We start from the raw sequence: 24010 nt of genomic DNA, 5'->3' as shown, positions 1-24010 counted from the left end.
GCGCTTGTCCTCCAGGAAAAACAAAGCCTCATCCCGGCTTCTTCACAGGGTGGATGGAAAGGCACCGAGGATTTGACCTATACTGTAGAGCTTGATGTCCTCCGCCTCCCCTTTTTTTTTTTTTGCACCCCCACATGCACCCTTTTACTTTGTGTACAGCATCCCAATAAGGCTACTTCCACACTTGCGTTGTGCGCATCCGTCGCTTTGCGTTGTGTGATGGATGTAGTGGATGCGTTGCATATAGTGGCACAACTGATGCAACGGATCCTGCAAAACACAATCCGTTGTAGCTTTTTTTTCAGCAATTTACTCAACTGAGCATGCGCAGTTGTGTAACAGATCCGTCACAGGAATCCGTCAAATGGCGGATTCCGCCACCATAGGCTTCTGTTATAAAAAAGACGGAATCCTGCACATTGCGTTTTTTTGACACTCTGGGAAGCGCAGAAAAAACGCTACATTCTGCGGTCTTTCCGCCCAGCGGATACAACGCAGCGTCGGCCGGCGGATACAACGCAAGGCCATCCGTCACAATGCGTCATCAATACAAGTCAATGGGAAACGGCTCACATCCGTTAACGGATTGCGCTGTTTCTCAAGCGGCGGATTGCATCGGGTGCCAAACAACGTAAGTGTGAAAGTAGCCTAAGATACTTTGTAACAGTTGCTATCGGGACGTTGTCTCCCGCTCATGTTTTTGGGTTTGTTTTGGGGTTTGTTTTTGGGGTTTGTTTTTGGGGTTTGTTTTTGGGGTTTTGTTTTTTGGGGTTTGTTTTTGGGGTTTGTTTTTGGGGTTTGTTTTTGGGGTTTGTTTTTGTCGTTTGTTTTTGTCGTTTGTTTTTGTCGTTTGTTTTTGTCGTTGTTTTTGTCGTTTGTTTTTGTCGTTTGGGTTTGTCGTTTGGGTTTTGTCGTTTGGGTTTGTCGTTTGGGTTTGTCGTTTGGGTTTGTCGTTTGGGTTGTCGTTTGGGTTTGTCGTTTGGGTTTGTCGTTTGGGTTTGGGTTTGGGGGTTTGGGTTTGTGGGTTTGGGGGTTTGGGGGTTTGGGTTTGGGTTTGTGGGTTTGGGTTTGTTTTTGGGTCTGGCAATTCCAATGAAAAACCTGCAGTATATGCAACCATATAGATACATGTATATTTTCTGGATGGTGATTCTGCTGCGTATTACATGAGTAACCAAGGCAGAGGGTGCAATGTGGGTCAAATCACCATTTTGACATTGAAATTTGCATTTCCCTAAACTATAACTGCAGATTGAAGTATCTTTTCATGTTTCATTGGTCGCCTCTTTCAGTAACTTTTTTTTTTTTTTTTTTTGTCATTTCCTCAGCTTTTCAGGGAAGTACGGATCATGAAGATATTGAATCATCCTAATATAGGTAAAGTTTTCCGTTTTACACTCTGTATTATATTAATATTAATGGGTTCTTTACTTATAAGAAACGGCCCTTAAAGGTATCCATATGCTTTTATGTATTTTGGTCTAAAGTTGTTTTTTTTGTTTTGTTTTGTTTTTTCCAATTTTGTGACACAAAATTTCATAGTGTAACACTTTTTTATTCTGCTTAATAATGTTGGCCATGGACTGAGTTCACTTAGAATCTGTCAGTGAGTTCATTCTGACAGTTTTTTTTTTTTTTTGTTTTTTTTTCTTGCCTCAGTAATTCCCTTAGCGGATTTATGATCACATCAGGGTTAAGATCAACTTTTTTTGCATTTTGGTAAAGAATGTTGGCCCTATATGGATATACGCTATTGTCATGTGTCCGTTACATAGGTTGAAACCCCCACCCCCCGGTCCGTCTAGTTCAACCTTCCTCCACCAATTATACGTTTTGTCACTAAATCATTTATAGCCGACCATGTTTGTGTGTGTGTGTGTGTGTTCTGAAGAAATCATCCAGCCCTCCTATAAAAGTTGTCAGGCTGTGCGCACGCTGCGGATTTACCACTGATTTGCCGCGGATTGCTGGAGAAAATGTGTCTAACCTTTCTGCAGTCATTCCCCAGCAAAAGCTATGGGTATAAAAAAAAATGCTGTGCGCACACTTTTTTTTTTTTTTTTTCTTCGGCGCTCTATTGGGAGACCCAGACGATTGGGTGTATAGCACTGCCTCCGGAGGGCCACACAAAGCAATTACACTAAAAAGTGTAAGGCCCCTCCCCTTCTGGCTATACACCCCCAGTGGGATCACTGGCTCACCAGTTTTCTGCTTTGTGCGAAGGAGGTCAGACATCCACGCATAGCTCCACTGTTTGTAGTCAGCAGTAGCTGCTGGCTATATCGGATGGAAGAAAAGAGGGCCCATATGGGGCCCCCAGCATGCTCCCTTCTCACCCGCGGTGGTGCTTGTAAGGTTGAGGTACCTATTGCTGGTACAGAGGCTGGAGCCCACATGCTGTTTTCCTTCCACATCCCCTGGAGGGCTCTGTGGAAGTGGGATCCTGCCGGCCCCCAAGCCCTGGGGCCGGGCTCCATCCACAGACCCAGAGAACCTGCTGGATTTGGAGCGGGAGTGCCGTTCAGGGACAAGGCCCTGCAACTTTCAGGTACTCTGTGTCCCCGGCAGGCACGGACACTCTCAAGGCTTGCTGAGCGTTATAGTGCGCCGGGGACAGTAGCGCTGTGCGCTGGGGTTAGGTCACTGCAGCTTTGCTGAGTGACGTTACATGTTGGGAACTACTGCGCCGACCGCTACTGGAGCGGCGGCGCAGCTGCGACTTGTGGTGCGCCGGGGACTTTGCGCCGACCGCGCTTTTACGGCGGCGGCGCTTCTAACTTTAGCCCCCGGCTTCTGCGGCCTAGCGCCGCTTCGTTCCCGGCCCCCACCCTGTCAATCAGGGTAGGGGAGAGACGCTACTCAATTGGCAGCGCCGAGGGCTGGAGCTTTATTTACATGCTCCAGCCCTCTCACTAGGCACAGTGGGAAGCAGGCTTCCCGCTCTTCGTCTGTATACGCCCAGGGCCCGCCCCCCCTCTCCACAAGGACGCCGGCAGCCATTACACATGCGGTCTGGCTGGGGAAAGGCAGCAGGCTCTGGGAGACCCAGACTAAAGGGATTTCGGCGACCACACACCCGCTCCTAAGCGGGCGGTAAGCTGCACTTTAGTGCTGGCCCCACTAGTGCCTCAGTGTTATATTAGTGTACTTTTTTCTTGGTACCATATATATATATATATTTGCACTGTAAGGTCGCTTCTTGGCTGGACACCCTGTACTGCTCTGAGGAGGCAGCAACATGTCATCCGCAAAACGCAAGGGTGCCAAGGCACAGGCTGTGTACACTGTTTGTACTGCATGTGGGGCTAATCTACCAGCAGGCTCCAACGACTCTCATTGTGTGCAATGTTCAGTCCCAGTGGCACTTCGTCAGCCAGAGCCTATGGTGGTAGTGGCCCAGGCAGAGACGCCTGTGAACCCTGCCCCGGTGACGGGGACAGACTTTGCAGTTTTTGCTGATAAAATGTCTGTGACTATGACAAAAATCCTGGAGACCTTGCAGTCCAGGCCAGTTGCTCAGACCATGGACACTGCTGTGTCTATGCTCTCCGGTCCCCCTCAGTTGGAACTAATCCGTACTTCAGGGGGGTCTCAAGCATCACAGGCTGAAGTCTCTGACTCAGATGACAGTCCCAGGCAGCCTAAGCGAGCTCGCTGGGAAAGACCCTCCACGTCATCACAATGCTCAGGGTCTCAGCGACAAGAGTCTCTCTGTGATGAGACTGAGGACGGTGATCAGGATTCTAATCCTGAGGCCCCTCTCAATCTGGATGCTCCTGATGGTGACGCCATGGTTAATGACCTTATATCGGCAATTAATAGACTGTTGGATATTTCTCCCCCAGCCCCTTCTGCAGAGGAGGCAGCTGCACAGCAGGAGAAGTTCCATTTCCTATATCCCAAGCGTAAATTAAGTGCTTTTTTGGACCACTCTGACTTCAGAGAATCGATCCAGAAACACGACGCTCATCCAGACAAGCGTTTCTCTAAACGTTCTAAGGATACCCGTTATCCTTTTCCCTCTGAGGTGGCCAAACGCTGGACCCAGTGTCCAAAGGTGGATCCCCCAATTTCCAAGCTTGCGGCTAGGTCCATAGTCGCAGTAGAGGATGGCGCTTCACTTAAAGATGCCAACGACAGACAGATGGACCTTTGGTTGAAATCTGTCTATGAAGCTATCGGCGCGTCGTTTGCTCCAGCATTCGCGGCCGTGTGGGCACTCCAAGCTATTTCAGCTGGTTTAGCACAGGTGGATGCTTTCATACATCCAGCAGTGCCGCAAGTGGCGTCCCTAACTTCGCAAATGTTTGCGACCTATGCTATCAATGCTGTCCTAGAATCTACGAGCCGTACCGCTATGGCGTCCGCCAATTCTGTGGTTTTGCGCAGAGCCTTGTGGTTAAAGGACTGGAAAGCAGATGCTGGTTCCAAAAAATGCTTAACCAGCTTGCCATTATCTAGAGACAGACTGTTTGGTGAGCCATTGGCTGAAATCATAAAACAGTCCAAGGGTAAGGACTCTTCCTTACCACAGCCCAGAGCAAGTAAACCTCAACAGAAAAAGTGGCAGTCGAGGTTTCGGTCCTTTCGAGGCTCGGGCAAGGCCCAATTCTCCTCGTCCAAAAGGACTCAGAAAGAACAAGGGAGCTCAGATTCCTGGCGGGCTCACTCACGCCCCAGGAAAGCAAATGGAGGAACCGCTTCCAAAGCGGCTACCTCATGACTTTCGGCCTCCTCCCTCCGCATCCTCGGTCGGTGGCAGGCTCTCCCGCTTTTGCGACATTTGGCTGTCACAGGTCAAAGACCGGTGGGTAACAGACATTCTGTCTCGCGGGTACAGAATCGAGTTCAGTTCTCGGCCTCCACTTCGGTTCTTCAGAACCTCCCCACACCCCAACCGAGCAGATGCCCTGCTGCAGGCGGTGGACTCTCTAAGAGCAGAAGGAGTCGTGATCCCTGTCCCCCCTCTGGAACGGGGGCGAGGATTTTACTCCAATCTCTTTGTGGTTCCAAAAAAGGACGGCTCCTTCCGTCCTGTTCTGGACCTAAAACTGCTCAACAAGCATGTGAACGCCAGGCGGTTCCGGATGGAATCCCTCCGCTCAGTCATTGCCTCAATGTCTCAAGGAGATTTCCTAGCATCAATAGACATCAAAGATGCTTATCTCCACGTGCCGATTGCTACAGAGCACCAATGCTTTCTACGCTTCGTGATAGGAGACGACCATCTTCAGTTCGTAGCTCTGCCATTTGGTCTGGCGACAGCCCCTCGGGTGTTCACCAAGATCATGGCGGCAGTGGTAGCAGTCTTGCACTCTCACGGACACTCTGTGATCCCTTACTTGGACGATCTACTGGTCAAGGCACCCTCTCAAGAGGCATGCCAACTCAGCCTGAATGTTGCACTGGAGACTCTCCAGGCGTTCGGGTGGATCATCAACTTCCCAAAGTCAAATCTGTCACCGACCCAATCACTAACGTATCTTGGCATGGAGTTTCATACTCTCTCAGCGATAGTGAAGCTTCCGCTGGACAAGCAGCGGTCTCTACAGACTGGGGTGCAGGCTCTCCTTCAAAGGCAGTCGCACTCCTTAAGACGCCTCATGCACTTCCTCGGGAAGATGGTGGCGGCAATAGAGGCGGTTCCGTTTGCGCAGTTTCATCTGCGTCCACTTCAATGGGACATTCTCCGCCAATGGGACGGGAAGTCAACTTCCCTGGACAGGAAAGTCTCCCTTTCCCAGACGGCCAAAGACTCTCTGCAGTGGTGGCTTCTTCCCACCTCATTATCACAGGGAAGATCCTTCCTACCACCGTCTTGGGCGGTGGTCATGACAGACGCGAGTCTGTCAGGGTGGGGAGCAGTCTTTCTCCACCACAGGGCTCAGGGTACGTGGTCTCAGCAGGAGTCCACCCTTCAGATCAATGTTCTGGAAATCAGAGCAGTGTATCTTGCCCTACTAGCCTTCCAGCAGTGGCTGGAAGGAAGGCAGATCCGAATTCAGTCGGACAACTCCACAGCGGTGGCATACATCAACCACCAAGGGGGGACACGCAGTCGGCAAGCCTTCCAGGAAGTCCGGCGGATTCTGATGTGGGTGGAAGCCACAGCCTCCACCATATCCGCAGTTCACATCCCCGGCGTAGAAAACTGGGAAGCAGACTTCCTCAGTCGCCAGGGCATGGACGCAGGGGAATGGTCTCTTCACCCAGACGTGTTTCAGGAAATCTGTCGCCGCTGGGGGGTGCCGGACGTCGACCTAATGGCGTCACTGCACAACAACAAGGTCCCAACCTTCATGGCACGGTCTCGCGATCAAAGAGCGCTGGCGGCAGACGCTCTAGTGCAAGATTGGTCGCAGTTCCGGCTCCCTTATGTGTTTCCACCTCTGGCACTCTTGCCCAGAGTGCTACGCAAGATCAGATCCGATTGCAGCCGCGTCATACTTGTCGCCCCAGACTGGCCGAGGAGGGCGTGGTATCCGGATCTGTGGCAGCTCACGGTCGGCCAACCGTGGGCACTCCCAGACTGACCAGACTTACTGTCCCAAGGGCCGTTTTTCCATCGGAATTCTGCGGCCCTGAACCTGACTGTGTGGCCATTGAGTCCTGGATCCTAACGTCTTCAGGATTGTCCCAAGGGGTCGTTGCCACCATGAGACAGGCTAGGAAGCCCACGTCCGCTAAGATCTACCACAGAACGTGGAGGATATTTTTATCCTGGTGCTCTGCTCAGGGAGTGTCTCCCTGGCCATTTGCATTGCCTACCTTTCTTTCTTTCCTGCAATCTGGGTTAGAAAAAGGTTTGTCGCTCGGCTCCCTTAAAGGTCAGGTCTCGGCGCTATCCGTCTTTTTTCAGAGGCGTTTGGCACGCCTTCCTAAGGTGCGCACGTTCCTACAGGGGGTTTGCCATATCGTACCCCCGTACAAGCGGCCGTTAGATCCATGGGATCTGAACAGGGTACTAGTTGCCCTCCAGAAGCCGCCCTTCGAGCCTCTGAAGGAGGTTTCACTTTCTAGACGATCACAGAAAGTGGCTTTTCTGGTAGCGATCACATCTCTTCGGAGAGTGTCTGAGCTGGCAGCACTATCATCCAAGGCTCCCTTCCTGGTCTTCCACCAGGACAAGGTTGTGCTGCGCCCTATTCAGGAGTTTCTCCCGAAGGTGGTATCCTCTTTTCATCTTAATCAGGATATCTCTTTGCCTTCGTTTTGTCCTCATGCAGTTCATCGGTATGAGAAGGATTTACATTTGTTAGATCTGGTGAGAGCACTCAGAATCTACATTTCCCGCACGGCGCCCTTGCGCCGTTCGGATGCACTCTTTGTCCTTGTCGCTGGTAAGCGCAAAGGGTCGCAGGCTTCTAAGGCCACCCTGGCTCGATGGATCAAAGAACCAATTCTTGAAGCCTACCGTTCTGCTGGGCTTCCGGTTCCATCAGGGCTGAAGGCCCATTCTACCAGAGCCGTGGGTGCATCCTGGGCATTACGACACCAGGCTACGGCTCAACAGGTGTGCCAGGCAGCTACCTGGTCGAGTCTGCACACTTTCACCAAACATTATCAGGTGCATACCTATGCTTCGGCGGACGCCAGCCTAGGTAGAAGAGTCCTGCAGGCGGCAGTTGCCTCCCCGTAGGGGAGGGCTGTCTTGCAGCTCTAACATGAGGTATTTCTTTACCCACCCAGGGACAGCTTTTGGACGTCCCAATCGTCTGGGTCTCCCAATAGAGCGCCGAAGAAGAAGGGAATTTTGTTACTTACCGTAAATTCCTTTTCTTCTAGCTCTTATTGGGAGACCCAGCACCCGCCCTGTTGTCCTTCGGGATTTTTGGTTTGTTTGCGGGTACACATGTTGTTCATGTTGAACGGTTTTCAGTTCTCCGATGTTACTCGGAGAGAATTTGTTTAAACCAGTTATTGGCTTTCCTCCTTCTTGCTTTTGCACTAAAACTGGTGAGCCAGTGATCCCACTGGGGGTGTATAGCCAGAAGGGGAGGGGCCTTACACTTTTTAGTGTAATTGCTTTGTGTGGCCTCCGGAGGCAGTGCTATACACCCAATCGTCTGGGTCTCCCAATAAGAGCTAGAAGAAAAGGAATTTACGGTAAGTAACAAAATTCCCTTCTTTGTAACCACGGATTTACATGTGGAATTTCCGCTGCAGAATTAATGTGCATGTCACTACTTTTCTGCAGGTACCTACAGTTTTGGCCATAGATAGTTGTAAAAAAACCGCAGGGACCAACCCACGGCAAAAATGCAGGTGTGGTGTTTTGCCGCGGGTGCGGTATTCTGCCAGAGGGTCCAGATTTTTCTTAAAAAAAAAAAAAAAAAAAAAAGTCCATTTTCTAGTGCGCACATAGCCTTTTGTGATCGACATTCCACAATCTGACTGCTCTAACCGTAAAGAACCCTTTCCTGTTTAGCTTCCGGAATCTTCTTTTCTATTCACAGCAGGAGCAGTGCAGATTACACTACCCCTACATTAAAAGAATAGCCTGTGTGTTGAAATATTGTGATCCTTCAGTTAGTGATGACTATAGTGGTATATTCCTACAGAATGGTCACCCGACGTCTCCCAGTTGTGATAAAGTCTTTTCTTCATCGTTCCTTATGGGAGACCCAGACCATGGGTGTATAGCTTCTGCCTCCGGAGGACACACAAAGTACTACACTAAAAGTGTAGCTCCTCCCTCCGAGCATATACACCCCCTGGATGACAAATCTAACCAGTTTCAATGCTTTGTGTTCAGGAGGTCACACACACACATGCATTCTCTGATTTTTGATTTTTTTGATTTCAAAGATTTGGAAGAAAAGCGGGTCCAATCTGGACTCCCGGCATGTCCCTTCTCACCCCACTGTGTCAGCGGTGCTGTTAAGGTTGATTTTACAAGGCTGGAGCCTTCACATGCCGCGCTCCTTCACCATCCCCTGAGGCTCTGGCTTGAAGTGGGAGCCATCATGGTTCTCACTGCTTTGCAGGAGACCGGTCTCCATCCGCAGCCCTTTCAGGATCCTGCCGGACGGAGCGCTCACCTCCCAGGGACCTGGCACCTGCGTCTCACAAGCTAAGTACTGAGACGTTATTACCACAGAAAGTGGTCTTTCCAGGGGTCCCTTGTACTTTATATATTGGGGAGAGTGTGTTGTATGACTGTTAACATTTCCGGCCGGTTCTCCAGTTTTCACTGGAGAACCGTGCCGATGGTGCCTGCACGCTGGCCGCATGTTTAAATCTAGGCCCCGGCTTCGCCTGAGGCCTAGTTTTGATTTCACTGCCCCTGCATGTCAGTCATGCAGAGGGACAGTGCGGCTCCGCCCAGCGGCTGCTCAGCACAGGGAACGGACACTCCTCACTGAGGAAAGATTCCCTCCCCTGTATACCTCATTTGCCCCCTCTCCTCGCTCCGGTCGCCATTTTATCAGCGTTCTCAATGTCTGCATAACCACATTGTGACAAATGGGGGCCTGGGCTGGGGGACTGGAGGGCACAGAGATGTATGTTAAACGGTCTGGCAAGCCACAACCTCCGGTTGTGCAGCTGCTTGTATACTCTGTTTATATACTCTGCTGGGGGTCATTCTGGACAGAGCCCCCACTTCTGCAGCATGTCTCACATCAGAGCAAGGCTGCAAGGCTGTTCTTAATATGCACTGCATGTAGACTCGTACTACCTGTACCGAGCACATAAACACAGTGGTCCCTCAGCCTGGAGGCTCATCAGTGGTCCCTCCAGCTGCTCTGGCTCCGGTGGATGAACCCCCGGTTTGGGTAGAATCCGCTCTTTCCAGGGGACAGCTGTCCCGGACTCTGCTGAGCATGCATCAGCTCCCTTCTCAGGGCGCTTCTGCTGCTACGGCTCGCTCAGCAAAGCTCACAGAGGACTCTTCATCTGGTCTCAGACCCCGTCCTCCTAAAATGGAGACGCAGGGTCCCCTGTCCTTCCCCGTCCCGCAGCTCTGATTCACGAGCTGACTCGCAGGACGAGGAGGATGTCTTGACTAGGGGCTCGGACGCTACTTCATGTACCATTGATCTGTCCGAAGGTGACGCAGATGCTAATGATTTGATTGCGTCCATTATATTTGTACTGGACCTCAATCCGCCTGTATCAGGGGAGCATCCCCCTCTGGCAGAAAGGCATCAGTATACCTTAAGAGAACAAGGAGTGTGTTCCTTAACCACTCCAGTTTTCAGCCCACTGTGACCAAGCCCAGAGCCTGTCCTGACAGACGCTCCCAAAGCGTGGTTCTGATGACTGTTTCCCCCTTCCACCAGAGGTGGTCAAGGAGTGGGCTCATTCACCAAGGGTGGACCTCTCCGGTGTCTAGACTTTCAGCCCGGATAGTTGTATCAGTGGCTGACGGCACCTCTCTAAGGATCCCACTGTCCGCCAGGTTGACCTTCTGGCCAAATCTATATATGAGGCGGCAGGGGCCTCGTTCTCCCCATCTTTTGCAGCAGTGCGGGCTCTCAAAGCCATCTCTGCTTCTCTGGAGGAGATGCATTCCCTCACCAGGGACTTTATGCCCGAAATGGTTGCCTTAACTTCCAGGCTTCAGTCTTTTCATCCTATGCCATGTCTGCCATGCTGGAGAATGCCACCGCACTGCGGTGGCCTCGGCTACTTCCCTCGCTATCCGCAGGCTCCTGTGGCTTCGAGAGTGGAAGGCAGATGCTTTTCAGAAGTTCCTTGCTGGGTTCCCTTTTTTGCTGGGACCAGTCTATTCGGTGAACAACTGGATGAAATTATTAAGGAAGCTTTTGGCAGGAAGAGTACTTCCATGCCACAAACCCAGGAAACCTGTCCAGGGCAGGAACCAGTCGAGGTTTCGTTCCTTTCGTTCCTCTAACTGGTCGTCCTCTAAGCCCTCGGCCTCGTCCACTAACTCAGCCAAGGTCCGTAAACCAACTGGCGCATGAAGCCGCATCCTCAGAAGTCCGCAGGAGCTGCTGCCACCAAGGCAGCCTCCTCTTGATTACCTGGCCGTGCCAGCAACGTCCTTGGTCGGTGGCAGGCTCTCCCACTTGGACGACGTGTGGTTTCAACACGTCTTCGATCAGTGGGTGTGGGTTACCATCTCCCACGGCTGCAGAATAGAATTCTATCCAGCCCGCCAAACAGAGGGTCGTGGCATTCTTGCAGGCCTGTGGAGTAATTGTACCAGTTCCCGACTGGGAACGGTCCTGAGATTTCTACTCAAATCTCTTCCTAGTCCCCGAAGAGGACGGTGCCTTCTGACCTGGATCTCAAGCTTCTCAACAAGCATGTTCAGGTGCGGCATTTTTGCATGGAATCTCTGCGATCAGTCAATGACCCAAGGAGATTTCTTAGCATCCATTGACATCAGTGATGTCTATCTGCATGTGCCAATCGCAGTTTCACACCAGCGTTGGCTACGTTTTGTAATCGGAGAGGAGCATTTCCAATTCGTGGCTCTCCCCTTCGGGTTAGCCACGGCCCTTTGTGTATTCGCCAAGGTCATGGCAGCAGTGGTTGCGGTCCTGCACCTCCAGGGGTTGGCAGTGATTCCTTACCTGGACGACCTTCTAGTCAAGGCTTCATCCAGTGCAGACTGTCAGCGGAGTGTCTCGCTCACTCTCGCCACGCTTGCAAGTCCACTCTGACCCCGACCCAGGAACTTACGTACCTAGGGATGCAATTCAAGACTCTGCTGGCACTTGTGAAGCTGCCCTTAGTCAAAAAGCAGTCCCTTCATCTGGCGGTTCGCTCTCTGCTGAGGCTCCGCCGTCATTCAATCAGGCACCATGCATCATGTAGGTGCTGGGTCAGATGGTGGCGTCAATGGAAGCGGTTCCCTTTGCCAGTTCCATCTGCGTCCCCTGCAGCTGGACATTCTCCGCTGTTGGGACAAGCGGACCTCTTCCTTGCACAGGCTGGTGGCTCTGTCGCCACAGACCAGGAGCTCTCTTTAGTGGTGGCTTCGGCCCCTCTCCCTGTCCCAGGGACGCTCTTTTCTGGCCCAGTCATGGGTGATTCTCACCACGGATGCCAGTCTATCCGGCTGGGGAGCAGTGCTTCTCCACCACCGAGCACAGGGCACTTGGACTCCGTCCGAATCAGCCCTCTCGATCAATGTGCTGGAAATCAGAGCTGTGCTCCTAGCTCTCGTAGCTTTTCACCACCTGTCGGCGGGCAAGCACATTCGAGTCCAGTCAGACAACGCGACAGCAGTTGCCTACATCAATCACCAGGGCGGGACGTGCAGCGCCTAGCCCTGTTGGAAATTCAACGCATCAGTGGACGGAAGACTCCAAGTCCACCATATCCGCACCCAGGCGTAGAAAACTGGGAGGCAGATTATCTCAGCCGCCAAACCGGCTGGTCCCAGTTCCGTCTGGCCTGCGTGTTTTCCCCCTCTAGCTCTCTTGCCCAGAGTCCTGCGCAAGATCTGAATGGAGGACCGTCGGGTCGTACTCATCGCCCCAGACTGGCCCAGACGAGCTTGGTTCCCAGACCTGCTCCGTCTGTCCGTAGAGGTGCCGTGGCATCTTCCGGACCGCCTAGACCTTCTCTCACAGGGTCCGTTTTCCGCCAGAATTCTGCGGCTCTCAGATTGACGGCGTGGCTCTTGAGCCCTGAATCCTCACGGCTTCAGGCATTCCTTCCGAGGTCATCTCCACTATGACTCAGGCTCGGAAGTCTTCCTCGGCCAGGATTTACCACAGGACTTGGAGAATTTTCCTGTCCTGGTGTCGCTCTTCCGGCCATGCTCCTTGGCCGTTTTTTCCTTGCCGACCATCCTGTCCTTGCTACAGTCCGGTCTGCAGCTAGGACTGTCCCTCAATTCCCTCAAGGGACAGGTCTCGGCTCTGTCAGTGTTTGTTCCAGCGGCGTATCGCCCGACTGGCCCAGGTGCGCACCTTCATGCAGGGCGCGTCTCACATCATTCCGCCTTACCGGCGGCCTCTGGATCCCTGGGACCTTAATCTGGTCCTCACGGCCTTACAGAAACCCCCCTTTGAGCCTCTTAGGGAGGTTTCGTTGTTTCGTCTTTCACAGAAGGTGGTCTTTCTGGTGGCCATAACTTCTCTCAGGAGAGTCTCTGATTTGACTGTGCTCTCTTCGGAGTCACCCTTTTTGTTTTTTTTCACCAAGACAAGGTGGTTCTCCGTCCGACTCCGGGCTTTCTACCTAAGGTAGTGTCTTCTTTCCACCTTAACCAGGACATTTCATTGCCTTCCCTTTGTCCGGCCCCCGTGCATCGCTTTGAGAAAGCGTTGCATACTTTGGATTTGGTGCGGGCGCTCCGGATCTATGTGTCACGCACCGCCGCTCTCAGGCGGTGCACCTCTCTTTTTGTGCTAACCACGGGTCAGCGCAAGGGTCTCTCGGCTTCTAAACCGACCTTAGCTCGTTGCATTAGGTCGGCCATATCCGATGCCTACCAATGTTCTCAGGTGCCCCCACCGCCAGGGGTTAAGGCGCATTCGACCAGAGCGGTCGGTGCCTCCTGGGCTTTCAGGCACCAGGCTACGACTCAGCAGGTTTGTCAGGCTGCCACTTGGTCTAGTCTGCACACCTTTTCGAAGCACTACCTAGTGCATGCTCATGCTTCGGCAGATGCGAGCTTGGGCAGACGCATCCTTCAGGCGGCTGTCGCCCATTTGTGAAGTTAGGTTTTCCCTACTTCTCAGTTCTGTTTATTTCCCACCCATGGACTGCTTTGAGACGTCCCATGGTCTGGGTCTCCCATAAGGAACGATGAAGAAAAAGAGAATTTTGTTACTTACCGTAAATTCTTTTTCTTATAGTTCCGACATGGGAGACCCAGCACCCTCCCTGTTGCCTGTTGGCAGTTTCTTGTTCCGTGTGTTATCACCGGCTGTTGTTGTAGACAGAGGTTCCGGTTATTCCGGGTTTTACTCTATCTCTACTTATGGGTGGATGTCCTCCTTCAGCTTTTGCACTAAACTGGTTAGATTTGTCATCCAGGGGGTGTATATGCTCGGAGGGAGGAGCTACACTTTTAGTGTAGTACTTTGTGTGTCCTCCGGAGGCAGAAGCTATACACCCATGGTCTGGGTCTCCCATGTCGGAACTATAAGAAAAAGAATTTACGGTAACAAAATTCTCTTTTTTAGCGGTTTTCTTGGAAGGAGAAATAGACGACCTTTCCTTTAAATCAGATGGATTGGGTGTGACACCCCCTTGTCCCCCCACCCCCCCCCCCGGGACCACCGTATAGCTGACATCTAGATTCCCAGTCACTCCCATGATCACACACACGGATGACCAAAGGCTGTGCAGATGATGCATTGTTGAATAATGTAAGCGAATCCAAACCCTTAGGCTATGCTCACACAGGGCATTTTTGCTGCAACTATAAGCTAACAAAAATCTGTTATCAGACATCTCGTGTACATACTTTTTTTTTTTTTTTTTTTTTCTTCCCAAGAAGCAGAATGTCAACTTTTTTTTCCACGTTTTTGCATTTTTTCACCATTGAAATCAATGCGTGAAAAAATTCAAACGTTTTTTTTTTCGGAGTTTTTTTTGTTGTTGTTGCATAGTTGAAACTAACTTTAAACATGTACTGTACACAAATGACACACCAAAAAAACTTTTTTTTTTTATTTTTAACTGCAAAGAGATCAGATTTTGCTGCAGCAAAAATAGCCTAAAACTGTTCCCACGTTGCTTTTTGAGTTTCTTTACTACACGTTTTGCGTTTTGGCAGGAAAAAAAGCAGCTGAAAAAGTGCATTTTTTTTCCCCACTTTTGTTTTAGCCTGCTTTTTTTGTGCTTAGTCATGGCGATCGTGAGGGATCAGGCACTGTAGCCGTGCGATCGCTGGTGGGTCTTCGGTCTCCACGCAGCTCCCTGTAGCTTAGCGCCCCCCCCCCCCAAATGCTTCAATCGCAGCATTCAAAAGCCAAGGAGAGGAATCTCTTACCTCTCTCTGTTGATCGGGTCCCTGGAATGCCATCACAGGGACCTGATCGCTGCCATGGTAACCCAGGGTCGTTACAATGACGACCCTGGGTTACTGAGCTACAGAGAGCCTCACACACCATTCTCTATACATGGTGTGTGATGCGACGTGATGTGATATAATCCACTGTAATAAAGCATTGTAGGGGATTATAGAAACGCAGAAATAATGGACATGCTATTTTCTTTTCAGCAACAAAATCTGCAAGAAAAAGCGTGTGCACAGCAAGTCAGGATTCCCATAGACTTTGCTGGGATGCTTTTTTTCTTTTAATGATTAAACAAGGAAAAATGAAAAAAAAAAACAAAAACCACCAAGGGTTTTTTTGTGACTTGAATGTCATGATCAAGTCAACTTTTTGTTACATTGTGCTTTATGTAGCTTCTGCCGCAACCAATCATTGCAGCACCTTGAAGTTTGGACAGATGGAGGGCGCTCCCTCTGTCAGCCCAACCACCCTCACTATAGGTCTCCAGCTGCCATGGGAGTGCATGGGCACCCTTCCCATGTTGTCGCCCAACATTGGGGGGAGGGGACTTCGTAGGAGGGCTTTAACAAAAAAAAAAAAAATCAAATTCTGTGTTCTCAAGGCCCAAAATAGCTGCTTGCCTAAAAGGAGTAAAATCCAGACAGTGCTTTATACAAAGCCTCTGACTTCATTCACCGTCCTGGTAGAATACTTTCTATTCATTCCCTCTGTAGAGATGTGAACCCCAGCCATTTTCTGCTCGTTCTCCGCCCCGGGATGGCTTGCATGCCGCTGAGCACACTTCCAGCAGTGTTGTTGGCTTATTGTACGTGTGTGCAGCATTTCCTGGAAATCCCAGGCTGGTAGCACAGGGGATTAATTAAAACCCTTACTCATAATTTCCCTTACTATTTGCTAAGCCCCCGGACGCGGCAGGGTTTGGCTCTGTGCTCTTTTCCAGCAGTCGTCCACGCGGGCGCTGCTCTGTACACATTGTCCATTGCACATCACCACTGTCCTCTATTGAGCATTTAGCATCAATTGTAGAATATTTTACAACTTTCCTTCTTTCCCTGCAGTTAAATTATTTGAAGTCATTGAGACGGAAAAAACTCTGTACCTAATAATGGAGTATGCAAGTGGAGGTAAGTGATCCTGGGGGCCACGGGGAAGGTTGTCCTGATGGTGCACCGCACGGGACGGTCATGGTTGTTTGCGGTGACGCCATAAGTTTCCATTAACTTTGACATCAGTGCTGTTTATAAGCTCGGCCTTATGCACATCATCATAATCATCATCGCTCGTTTCCTAGTTCTTCAGTTTCAGCCGTACTGTTTCCTGATAGTTCATGTACAGAAGTGATGGCCGTGTATGTGCAGCTAATGGCGGTTAATGAGCAATTTCCTGTTCTCATGAGAATAAACACCAAACATCCTCTTAGTACTTGGTGGTATAATGTATGTATGTGTGTATGTATAGATTATAGGTGTGTGTGTGTATATGTATATATGTTAATTATCACACACACACATATATATATATATATAAAAATAGGTGTGTGTGAAATATATATATATATATATATATATATATATATATATTTATTTACACATATGCACACACACATTATCAAAGATCCAGTGGTATGCATAGATCTCTACCGTTACCATTGTGTAGTTTTAAACCTTAGCTCTCATTCACATAACCCGAGTTGCCCCCGATGTGCAGCCATAATACTGATGTCAAAATGCACCAGAATGTGTCGGAGGTGTTCTGGACTGCTGTACAGGTCTCTGTAATAATATAAAAGCTATTCCTATCTCTGCCTTGCATAGCGGGAGACAGGAATAATTAATTCACTCTCCAACCACTGGGGGCAGAGCTGCAGACAGGGTTGGCATTTCTGTAACTTATTCATTTGTAAAGGTGTTAGAAACAAAGGGGCGGAGGTGAGCTGTGATTTATCCTATTTACTGTATATAGAGGTGTTATCAGTCATTGTACAGGAGGAGGAGGAGGTGAGCTGTGATGTCACCTGTGATTGGTGTATCCGGTTATCCACTGTATATAGAGCTTCTCAGCTCACCTTCTCCTGCACAATTACTGATATCCTCTATTGTGAGTGGTGCATTCTGTTATCTACTGTATATAGAGGTGTTATCAGTCATTGTACAGGAGGGTGAGAAGGTGAGCTGTGATGTCACCTACTATGATTGGTGTATCTTGTTTACTGTATATAGAGCAGTTTCAGTCAGTGTACATGAGTAGGAGGTGAGCTGACATCACCGATTGTGAATGGTGGATCCTGTGTTATCAGTCATTGTACAGGAGGAGTTGAGCTGTGACATCACCTATTGTGAATGATCATTTGTTATAATGCTGAGGCCTCGGTTCCACTTGCGCATAGCCTCCGATGCGAGTGCATAGGAAGCGATATGCTAATGACCCTCTGCTGCGAGCCTCAGCTGAGGGTCATGCAGCTGTGATGGGATCTTGCGATCGGATCACAGTTGTGGAGAAGAGGGAGGGAGCACTTTCTCCCATCTCCTCTGCAGTCTCTGTGTATATCGCACTGCAGTCGGGTGCAATGTTTCACACGCACCCATAGGCTTGTATGGGTGCGTGTGAGCTGAGACTCTGTGCCAAACTCAGCATGCTGCGATTCATTTCTAAGGCCGCTATGGCATGAGAAATCAATCACAGATGGACACTGCCCTATAGTTTTGCATCGGTACAAGTGCAATCCAATGTCTTATCATACTGCACTCGTCTGCAAGACACAAGTGGAATCGAGGCCTCACAAGACTCATCTGCACTAAACAGGAAGGTTGAGTCTAATTTTATGCGGGTGATGTTGCGCTCTCCAGCGGTGGGACCCCACAAATCCAATTATTGAGGGTTTTTTTTTTTGTAGACTAGAAATGCCCCTTTTAAAAGAACAGGTCATGGAGGGGGGGAACTGAGCTACTATGAAAGTTAATTTCTTCATCGTTCCTATGGGAGACCCAGACCATGGGGTGTATAGCTTCTGCCTCCGGAGGACACACAAAGTACTACACTAAAAAGTGTAGCCCTTCCCTCTGAGCATATACACCCCCTGGATAACCAAATATAGCCAGTTCAATGCTTTGTGTTCAGGAGGCACACATCCACACATGCATTCTCATCTGATTTTGATTTTTGGAAAGAGTTTGAAGAAAAGCGGGTCCAAGCCTGGACTCCCGGCATGTCCCTCCCTCACCCCACTGTGTCGGCGGTGTTGTTAAGGTTTATTCCAAAGCTGGAGCCTTACATGCCGCGCTCCTTCACCATCCCTCGGGCTCTGGCTTGAAGTGGGAGCCAGCACGGTTCTCCCTGCCTTGCAGGAGACCGGTCTCCATCCGCAGCCCTTCAGGATCCTGCCGGACGGAGCACTCATCCCCAGGGACTGGAAACACTGCGTCTCACAAGCTAAGTATCTGAGACGTTATTTTCGGGGGGTCCCTTGTACTTTATTGTTGGGGTGAGTGGGCTGTGTATCTATTCTGACATTTCCGGCCGGTTCTCTGGTTTTCACCTGAGAACCGCGCCGATGGTGCCTGCGCGCCGGCCGCATCGTTAAATTTAGGCCCCGGCTTCGCCTGAGGCCTAGTTTCGATTTCACTGCCCCTGCATGTCAATCATGCAGAGGGACAGTGCGGCTCCGCCCAGCAGCCGTTCGGCACAGGGGAGGGACACTCCTCTCTGAGGAAATGTTTCCCTCCCCTGTATATCTCCTTGGCCCTCCGGATCCCGCTCTTAGAGTAGGCCCCGCCCCTCTCCTCGCTCCGGCGCCATTTTATCAGCGTTCTTATTCATGTCTGCACAGCGATCGGCGCTGGCTGCAGCATCTCTCTGGGGGTCCGGGCTGTGGGATCTGGAGGGCACAGAGATGTCCCATCTGGAGGGCACAGAGATGTCCCAATGTCAAACGGTCTGGCAAGCCACAACCTCCGGTTGTGGACCTGCTTATATACTCTGCTTATATACTCTGCTGGGGGTCATTCTGGCTCAGAGCCCCTACTTCAGCAGCATGTCTCACACGAGGAGCAAGGCTGCAAGGCTGTACTCAATATGCACTGCATGTAGGCTCGTACTGCCTGTACCGAGCACATATCCACATTGTGATGCCTGCTCTAACATGGTGGTGCCTCAGCCTGGAGGCTCATCCCCAGTGGTCCCTCCGGCTGCTCCGGCTCCGGTGGCTGAACCCCCGGCTTGGGTAGAATCCTCCTCTCCATGGGACAGCTGTCCCGGACTCTGCTGAGCATGCATCAGCCCCCTTCTCAGGGCGCTTCTGCTGCTACGGCTCGCTCAGCAAAGCTCACAGAGGATTCTTCATCTGGTCTCAGACCCCGTCCTCCTAAAATGGAGACGCAGGGTCCCCTCTCCTTCCTCGTCCCGCGGCTCTGATTCACGAGCTGACTCGCAGGACAAGGAGGATGCCTTTACTGGGGGCTCGGACGCTACCTCAATGTATCCCATTGATCTGTCCGAAAGTGACGCAGATGCTAGTGATTTGATTGTGTCCATTAATTTTGTACTGGACCTCAATCCGCCTGTATCAGGGGAGCAACCCTCTCTGGCAGAAAAGCATCACCTTACCTTACCTAAGATAACAAGGAGTGTGTTCCTTAACCACTCCAGTTTTCAGGCCACTGTGACCAAGCCCAGACCCTTTCCTGACAGACGCTTCCCAAAGCGTGGTTCTGATGACCGTTTTCCGTTTCCACCTGAGGTGGTCAAGGAGTGGGCTCAATCACCAAAGGTAGACCCTCCGGTGTCTAGACTCTCAGCCCGGACAGTTGTATCAGTGGCTGATGACACCTCTCTTAAGGATTCCACTGACCGCCATCTGTATATGAGGCGGCAGGGGCCTCGTTCTCCCCATCTTTTGCAGCAGTGTGGGCTCTCAAAGCCATCTCTGCTTCTCTAGAGGAGATGCATTCCCTCACCAGGGACTCTATGCCCGAGATGGTTGCCTTAACTTCCAGGCTTCAGCCTTTTCATCCTATGCCATGTCTGCCATGCTTGAGGCTCCGCACTGTGGTGGCTTCGGCTATTTCTCTCGCTATCCGCAGGATCTTGTGGCTTCGAGAGTGGAAGGCAGACGCTTCTTCAAAGAAGTACCTTGCTTGGCTCCCATTTGCTGGGCCCAGGCTGTTCGGTGAACAACTGGATGAAACTATTCAGGAAGCTACTGGCGGAAAGAGTACTTTCATGCCACAAACCAAAACCAGGAAACCTGTCCAGGGCAGGAACCAGTCGAGGTTTCGTTTCTTTCGTTCCTCCAACTGGTCGTCCTCTAAACCCTCGGCCTCGCCCTCTAACTCAGCCAAGGACCAAAAACCCAACTGGCGCACGAAGCCGCGTCCTCAGAAGACCGCAAGAGCTGCTGCCACTAAGGCAGCCTCCTCTTTACTATCTGGCCACGCCAGCAACGTCCTTGGTCGGTGGCAGGCTCTCCCACTTTGGCGACGTGTGGTTTCAACACGTCTCCGATCAGTGGGTGCAGGATATCATCTCCCACGGCTACAGGATAGAATTCTATCCAGCCCGTCAAACAGATTTTTTTCTGTCAACTCCCCCCTGCTCCAAGGCCGCCGCCTTCACACAGGCCGTGGCATCCTTGCAGGCCAACGGAGTAATTGTACCGATTCCCGCCTGGGAACGGTTCAGAGGTTTCTATTCAAATCTCTTCCTGGTCCCCGAAAAGGACGGTTCCTTCCGGCCCATCCTGGATCTCAAGCTTCTCAACAAGCATGTTCAGGTGCGGCTTTTTCGCATGGAGTCTCTGCGATCAGTCATTGCCTCAATGACCCAAGGAGATTTCCTAGCATCCATCGACATCAGAGATGCCTATTTGCATGTGCCAATTGCAGTTTCACACCAGCGTTGGCTACGTTTTGCAATCTGAGAGGAACATTTCCAATTCGTGGCTCTTCCCTTCGGGTTAGCAACGGCGCCTCGAGTATTCACCAAGGTCATGGCAGCAGTGGTTGCGGTTCCGCACCTCCAGGGGTTGGCAGTGATCCCTTTTCCTGGACGGCCTTCTAGTCAAGGCTTCATCCAGTGCAGACTGTCAGCGGAGTGCCTCGCTCACTCTCGCCACTCTAGTCCAATTCGGGTGGCTTGTCATTCTGCCCAAGTCCACTCTGACTCCGACCCAGAAGCTCACGTACCTAGGGATGCAATTCGAGACTCTGCCGGCACTTGTGAAGCTGCCCTTAGTCAAACAGCAGTCCCTCCACTGGCGGTGCGCTCTTTGCTGAGGCCCCGCCGTCATTCCATCAGGCACCTAATGCAGGTGCTGGGTCAGATGGTGGCGTCAATGGAAGCGGTTCCCTTTGCCCAGTTCCACTGTCGCCACAGACCAGGGGCTCCCTTCAGTGGTGGCTTCGGCCCCTCTCTCTTCAGGGACGCTCCTTCCTGGCCCCGCCCTGGGTGATCCTCACCACGGATGCCAGTCTATCCGGCTGGGGAGCAGTATATCTCCACCACAGAGCGCAGGGCACTTGGACTCCGTCCGAATCAGCCCTCTCGATCAATGTGCTGGAAATCAGAGCTGTGCTCTTAGCTCTCTTAGCCTTTTCACCACCTGTTGGCGTGCAAGCACATTCGAGTCCAGTCAGACAACGCGACAGCGGTTGCCTACATCAACCACCAGGGCGTGACACTCAGCCGCCTGGCAATGTTGGAGGTTCAACGCATCCTTCAGTGGACGGAGGACTCCAGGTCCACCATATCCGCAGTCCACATCCCAGACGTGGAAAACTGGGAGGCAGATTATCTCAGCCGTCAAACCGTGGACAGCGGCGAGTGGGCTCTGCATCCGGCAGTGTTTCGGTCAATCTGCCGCAAGAGGGGCACTCCGGAAGTGGATCTTCGCTCCCACGATCCTCAGGCCTTTGCAGCAGACGCGCTGGTTCAAGATTGGTCCCAGTTTCGTCTGTCTTACGTATTTCCCCCTCTAGCTCTTGCCCAGAGTCCTGCGCAAGATCAGAATGGAGGGCCGTCGGGTCATTCTCATTGCTCCAGACTGGCCCAGGCGAGCTTGGTACCCTGACCTGCTCCATCTGTCCGTAGAGGTGCCGTGGCATCTCCCGGACCGTCCAGACCTTCTCTCACAAGGTCCGTCTTTCCGCCAGAATTCTGCGGCTCTCAGATTGACGGCGTGGCTTTTGAGTCCTGGATCCTGACGACTTCTGGTATCCCTCCTGAAGTCATCTCCACTATGACTCGGGCTCGGAAGTATTCCTTGGCCAAAATCTATCACAGGACCTGGAGAATTTTCCTGTCCTGGTGTCGCTCTTCCGGCCATGCTTCTTGGCCTTTTTTCCTTGCCGACCCTCCTGTCCTTTCTACAGTCCGGTCTGCAGCTAGGACTATCCCTCAATTCCCTCAAGGGACAGGTCTCGGCTCTGTCAGTGTTGTTCCAGCGACGTATCGCCCGGCTGGCTCAGGTGCGCTCCTTCATGCAGGGCGCATCTCACATCATTCCACCTTACCGGCGGCCTTTGGAGCCCTGGGACCTTAATCCGGTCCTCACGGCTTTCCAGAAACCCCCCTTTGAGCCTCTTAGGGAGTTTTCTTTGTCTCATCTTTCACAGAAAGTGGTCTTTCTAGTGGCCATAACTTCCCTCAGGAGAGTCTCTGATTTGGCTGCACTCTCTTCGGAGTCACCTTTTTTGGTTTTTCATCAAGACAAGGTGGTTCTCCGTCCGACTCCAGACTTTCTCCCTAAGGTGGTTTCTCCTTCCACCTTAACCAGGACATTTCCCTGCCTTCCTTTTGTCCGGCTCCTGTTCATCGCTTTGAAAAAGCGTTGCATACTCTGGATCTGGTGCGGGCGCTCCGGATATATGTGTCTCGCACCGCTGTTCTTAGGCGGTGCACCTCTCTTTTTGTGCTGACCACAGGTCGGCGTAAGGGCCTCTCGGCTTCTAAGCCGACCTTAGCTCGTTGGATTAGGTCGGCCATATCCGATGCCTACCAGTGTACTCGAGTGCCTCCCCCGCCGGGGATCAAGGCCCACTCGACCAGAGCTGTCGGTGCCTCTTGGGCTTTCAGGCACCAGGCTACGGCTCAGCAGGTCTGTCAGGCTGCCACGTGGACTAGTCTGCATACCTTTTCGAAGCACTACCAAGTGCATGCTCATGCTTCGGCAGATGCGAGCTTGGGCAGACGCATCCTTCAGGCGGCTGTCGCCCATTTGTGAAGTTAGGTTTCGCCTACTTCTCAGTTTTCTGTTTATTCCCACCCATGGACTGCTTTGAGACGTCCCAATGTCTGGGTCTCCCATAGGAACGTGAAGAAAAAGAGAATTTTGTTTACTTACCGTAAATTCTTTTTCTTATAGTTCCGACATGGGAGACCCAGCACCCTCCCTGTTGCCTGTTGGCAGTTTCTTGTTCCGTGTGTTATCACCGGCTGTTGTTGTAGACAGAGGTTCCGGTTGTTCCGGGTTTTGCTCTATCTCTACTTGTGGGTGGCTACTCTCCTTCAGCTTTTGCACTAAACTGGCTATATTTGGTTATCCAGGGGGTGTATATGCTCGGAGGGAGGGGCTACACTTTTTTTAGTGTAGTACTTTGTGTGTCCTCCGGAGGCAGAAGCTATACACCCCATGGTCTGCGTCTCCCATTACGGAACTATAAGAAAAAGAATTTACGGTAAGTAAACAAAATTCTTTTTTTTAATCCAGCGTCCCTTTTAATTCACGGGCAACGAACAATCATTATTTAGGTTAAAATGGTGTAATAGATCCTCCTTCCCATCCCTCCGGTGTAATCTGGGGTCTCGTCTCCCCTCATCTTTCCTCGTTGTTTCCTCTGTAGGGGAAGTGTTTGACTATCTGGTTGCACATGGAAGAATGAAGGAAAAGGAAGCCAGAGCCAAATTCCGGCAGGTGCGTGCTGTTAAACGTTTCCTCTTTAATATTTTACTTTTTTTTTTTTTTTTTTTTTTCCCTTGAATCTTTGGGCTTTTAGCACAAATTTCCAAATTCATTTATTTTCATTTATTTTATTTTCTGTTTAACTGGATTTACTTACAGCAATGAC

At 51.1% G+C, this 24010-nt stretch overlaps 1 protein-coding gene across 12 annotated transcripts in view; it reads left to right on the top strand.

Annotated features, from left to right (window-relative positions):
• MARK3 (microtubule affinity regulating kinase 3) overlaps positions 1 to 24010 on the top strand; it is a 115719-nt gene that overhangs the window by 28921 nt on the left and 62788 nt on the right. For all 12 annotated transcript variants that reach the window (XM_075331031.1, XM_075331033.1, XM_075331030.1 and 9 more), the window contains exons 4-6: positions 1329 to 1377; positions 16010 to 16075; positions 23786 to 23856. In XM_075331031.1, coding sequence (XP_075187146.1) covers positions 1329 to 1377; positions 16010 to 16075; positions 23786 to 23856 — 186 coding nt within the window. The remainder of the gene's footprint in view (positions 1 to 1328; positions 1378 to 16009; positions 16076 to 23785; positions 23857 to 24010) is intronic.

Source organism: Anomaloglossus baeobatrachus, chromosome 12, assembly GCF_048569485.1.
Source record: "Anomaloglossus baeobatrachus isolate aAnoBae1 chromosome 12, aAnoBae1.hap1, whole genome shotgun sequence".
Lineage (NCBI taxonomy): Eukaryota > Metazoa > Chordata > Amphibia > Anura > Aromobatidae > Anomaloglossus > Anomaloglossus baeobatrachus.
Note: the sequence above shows the minus strand (reverse complement) of the source record. Positions and strands in the feature narration are given on the sequence as shown.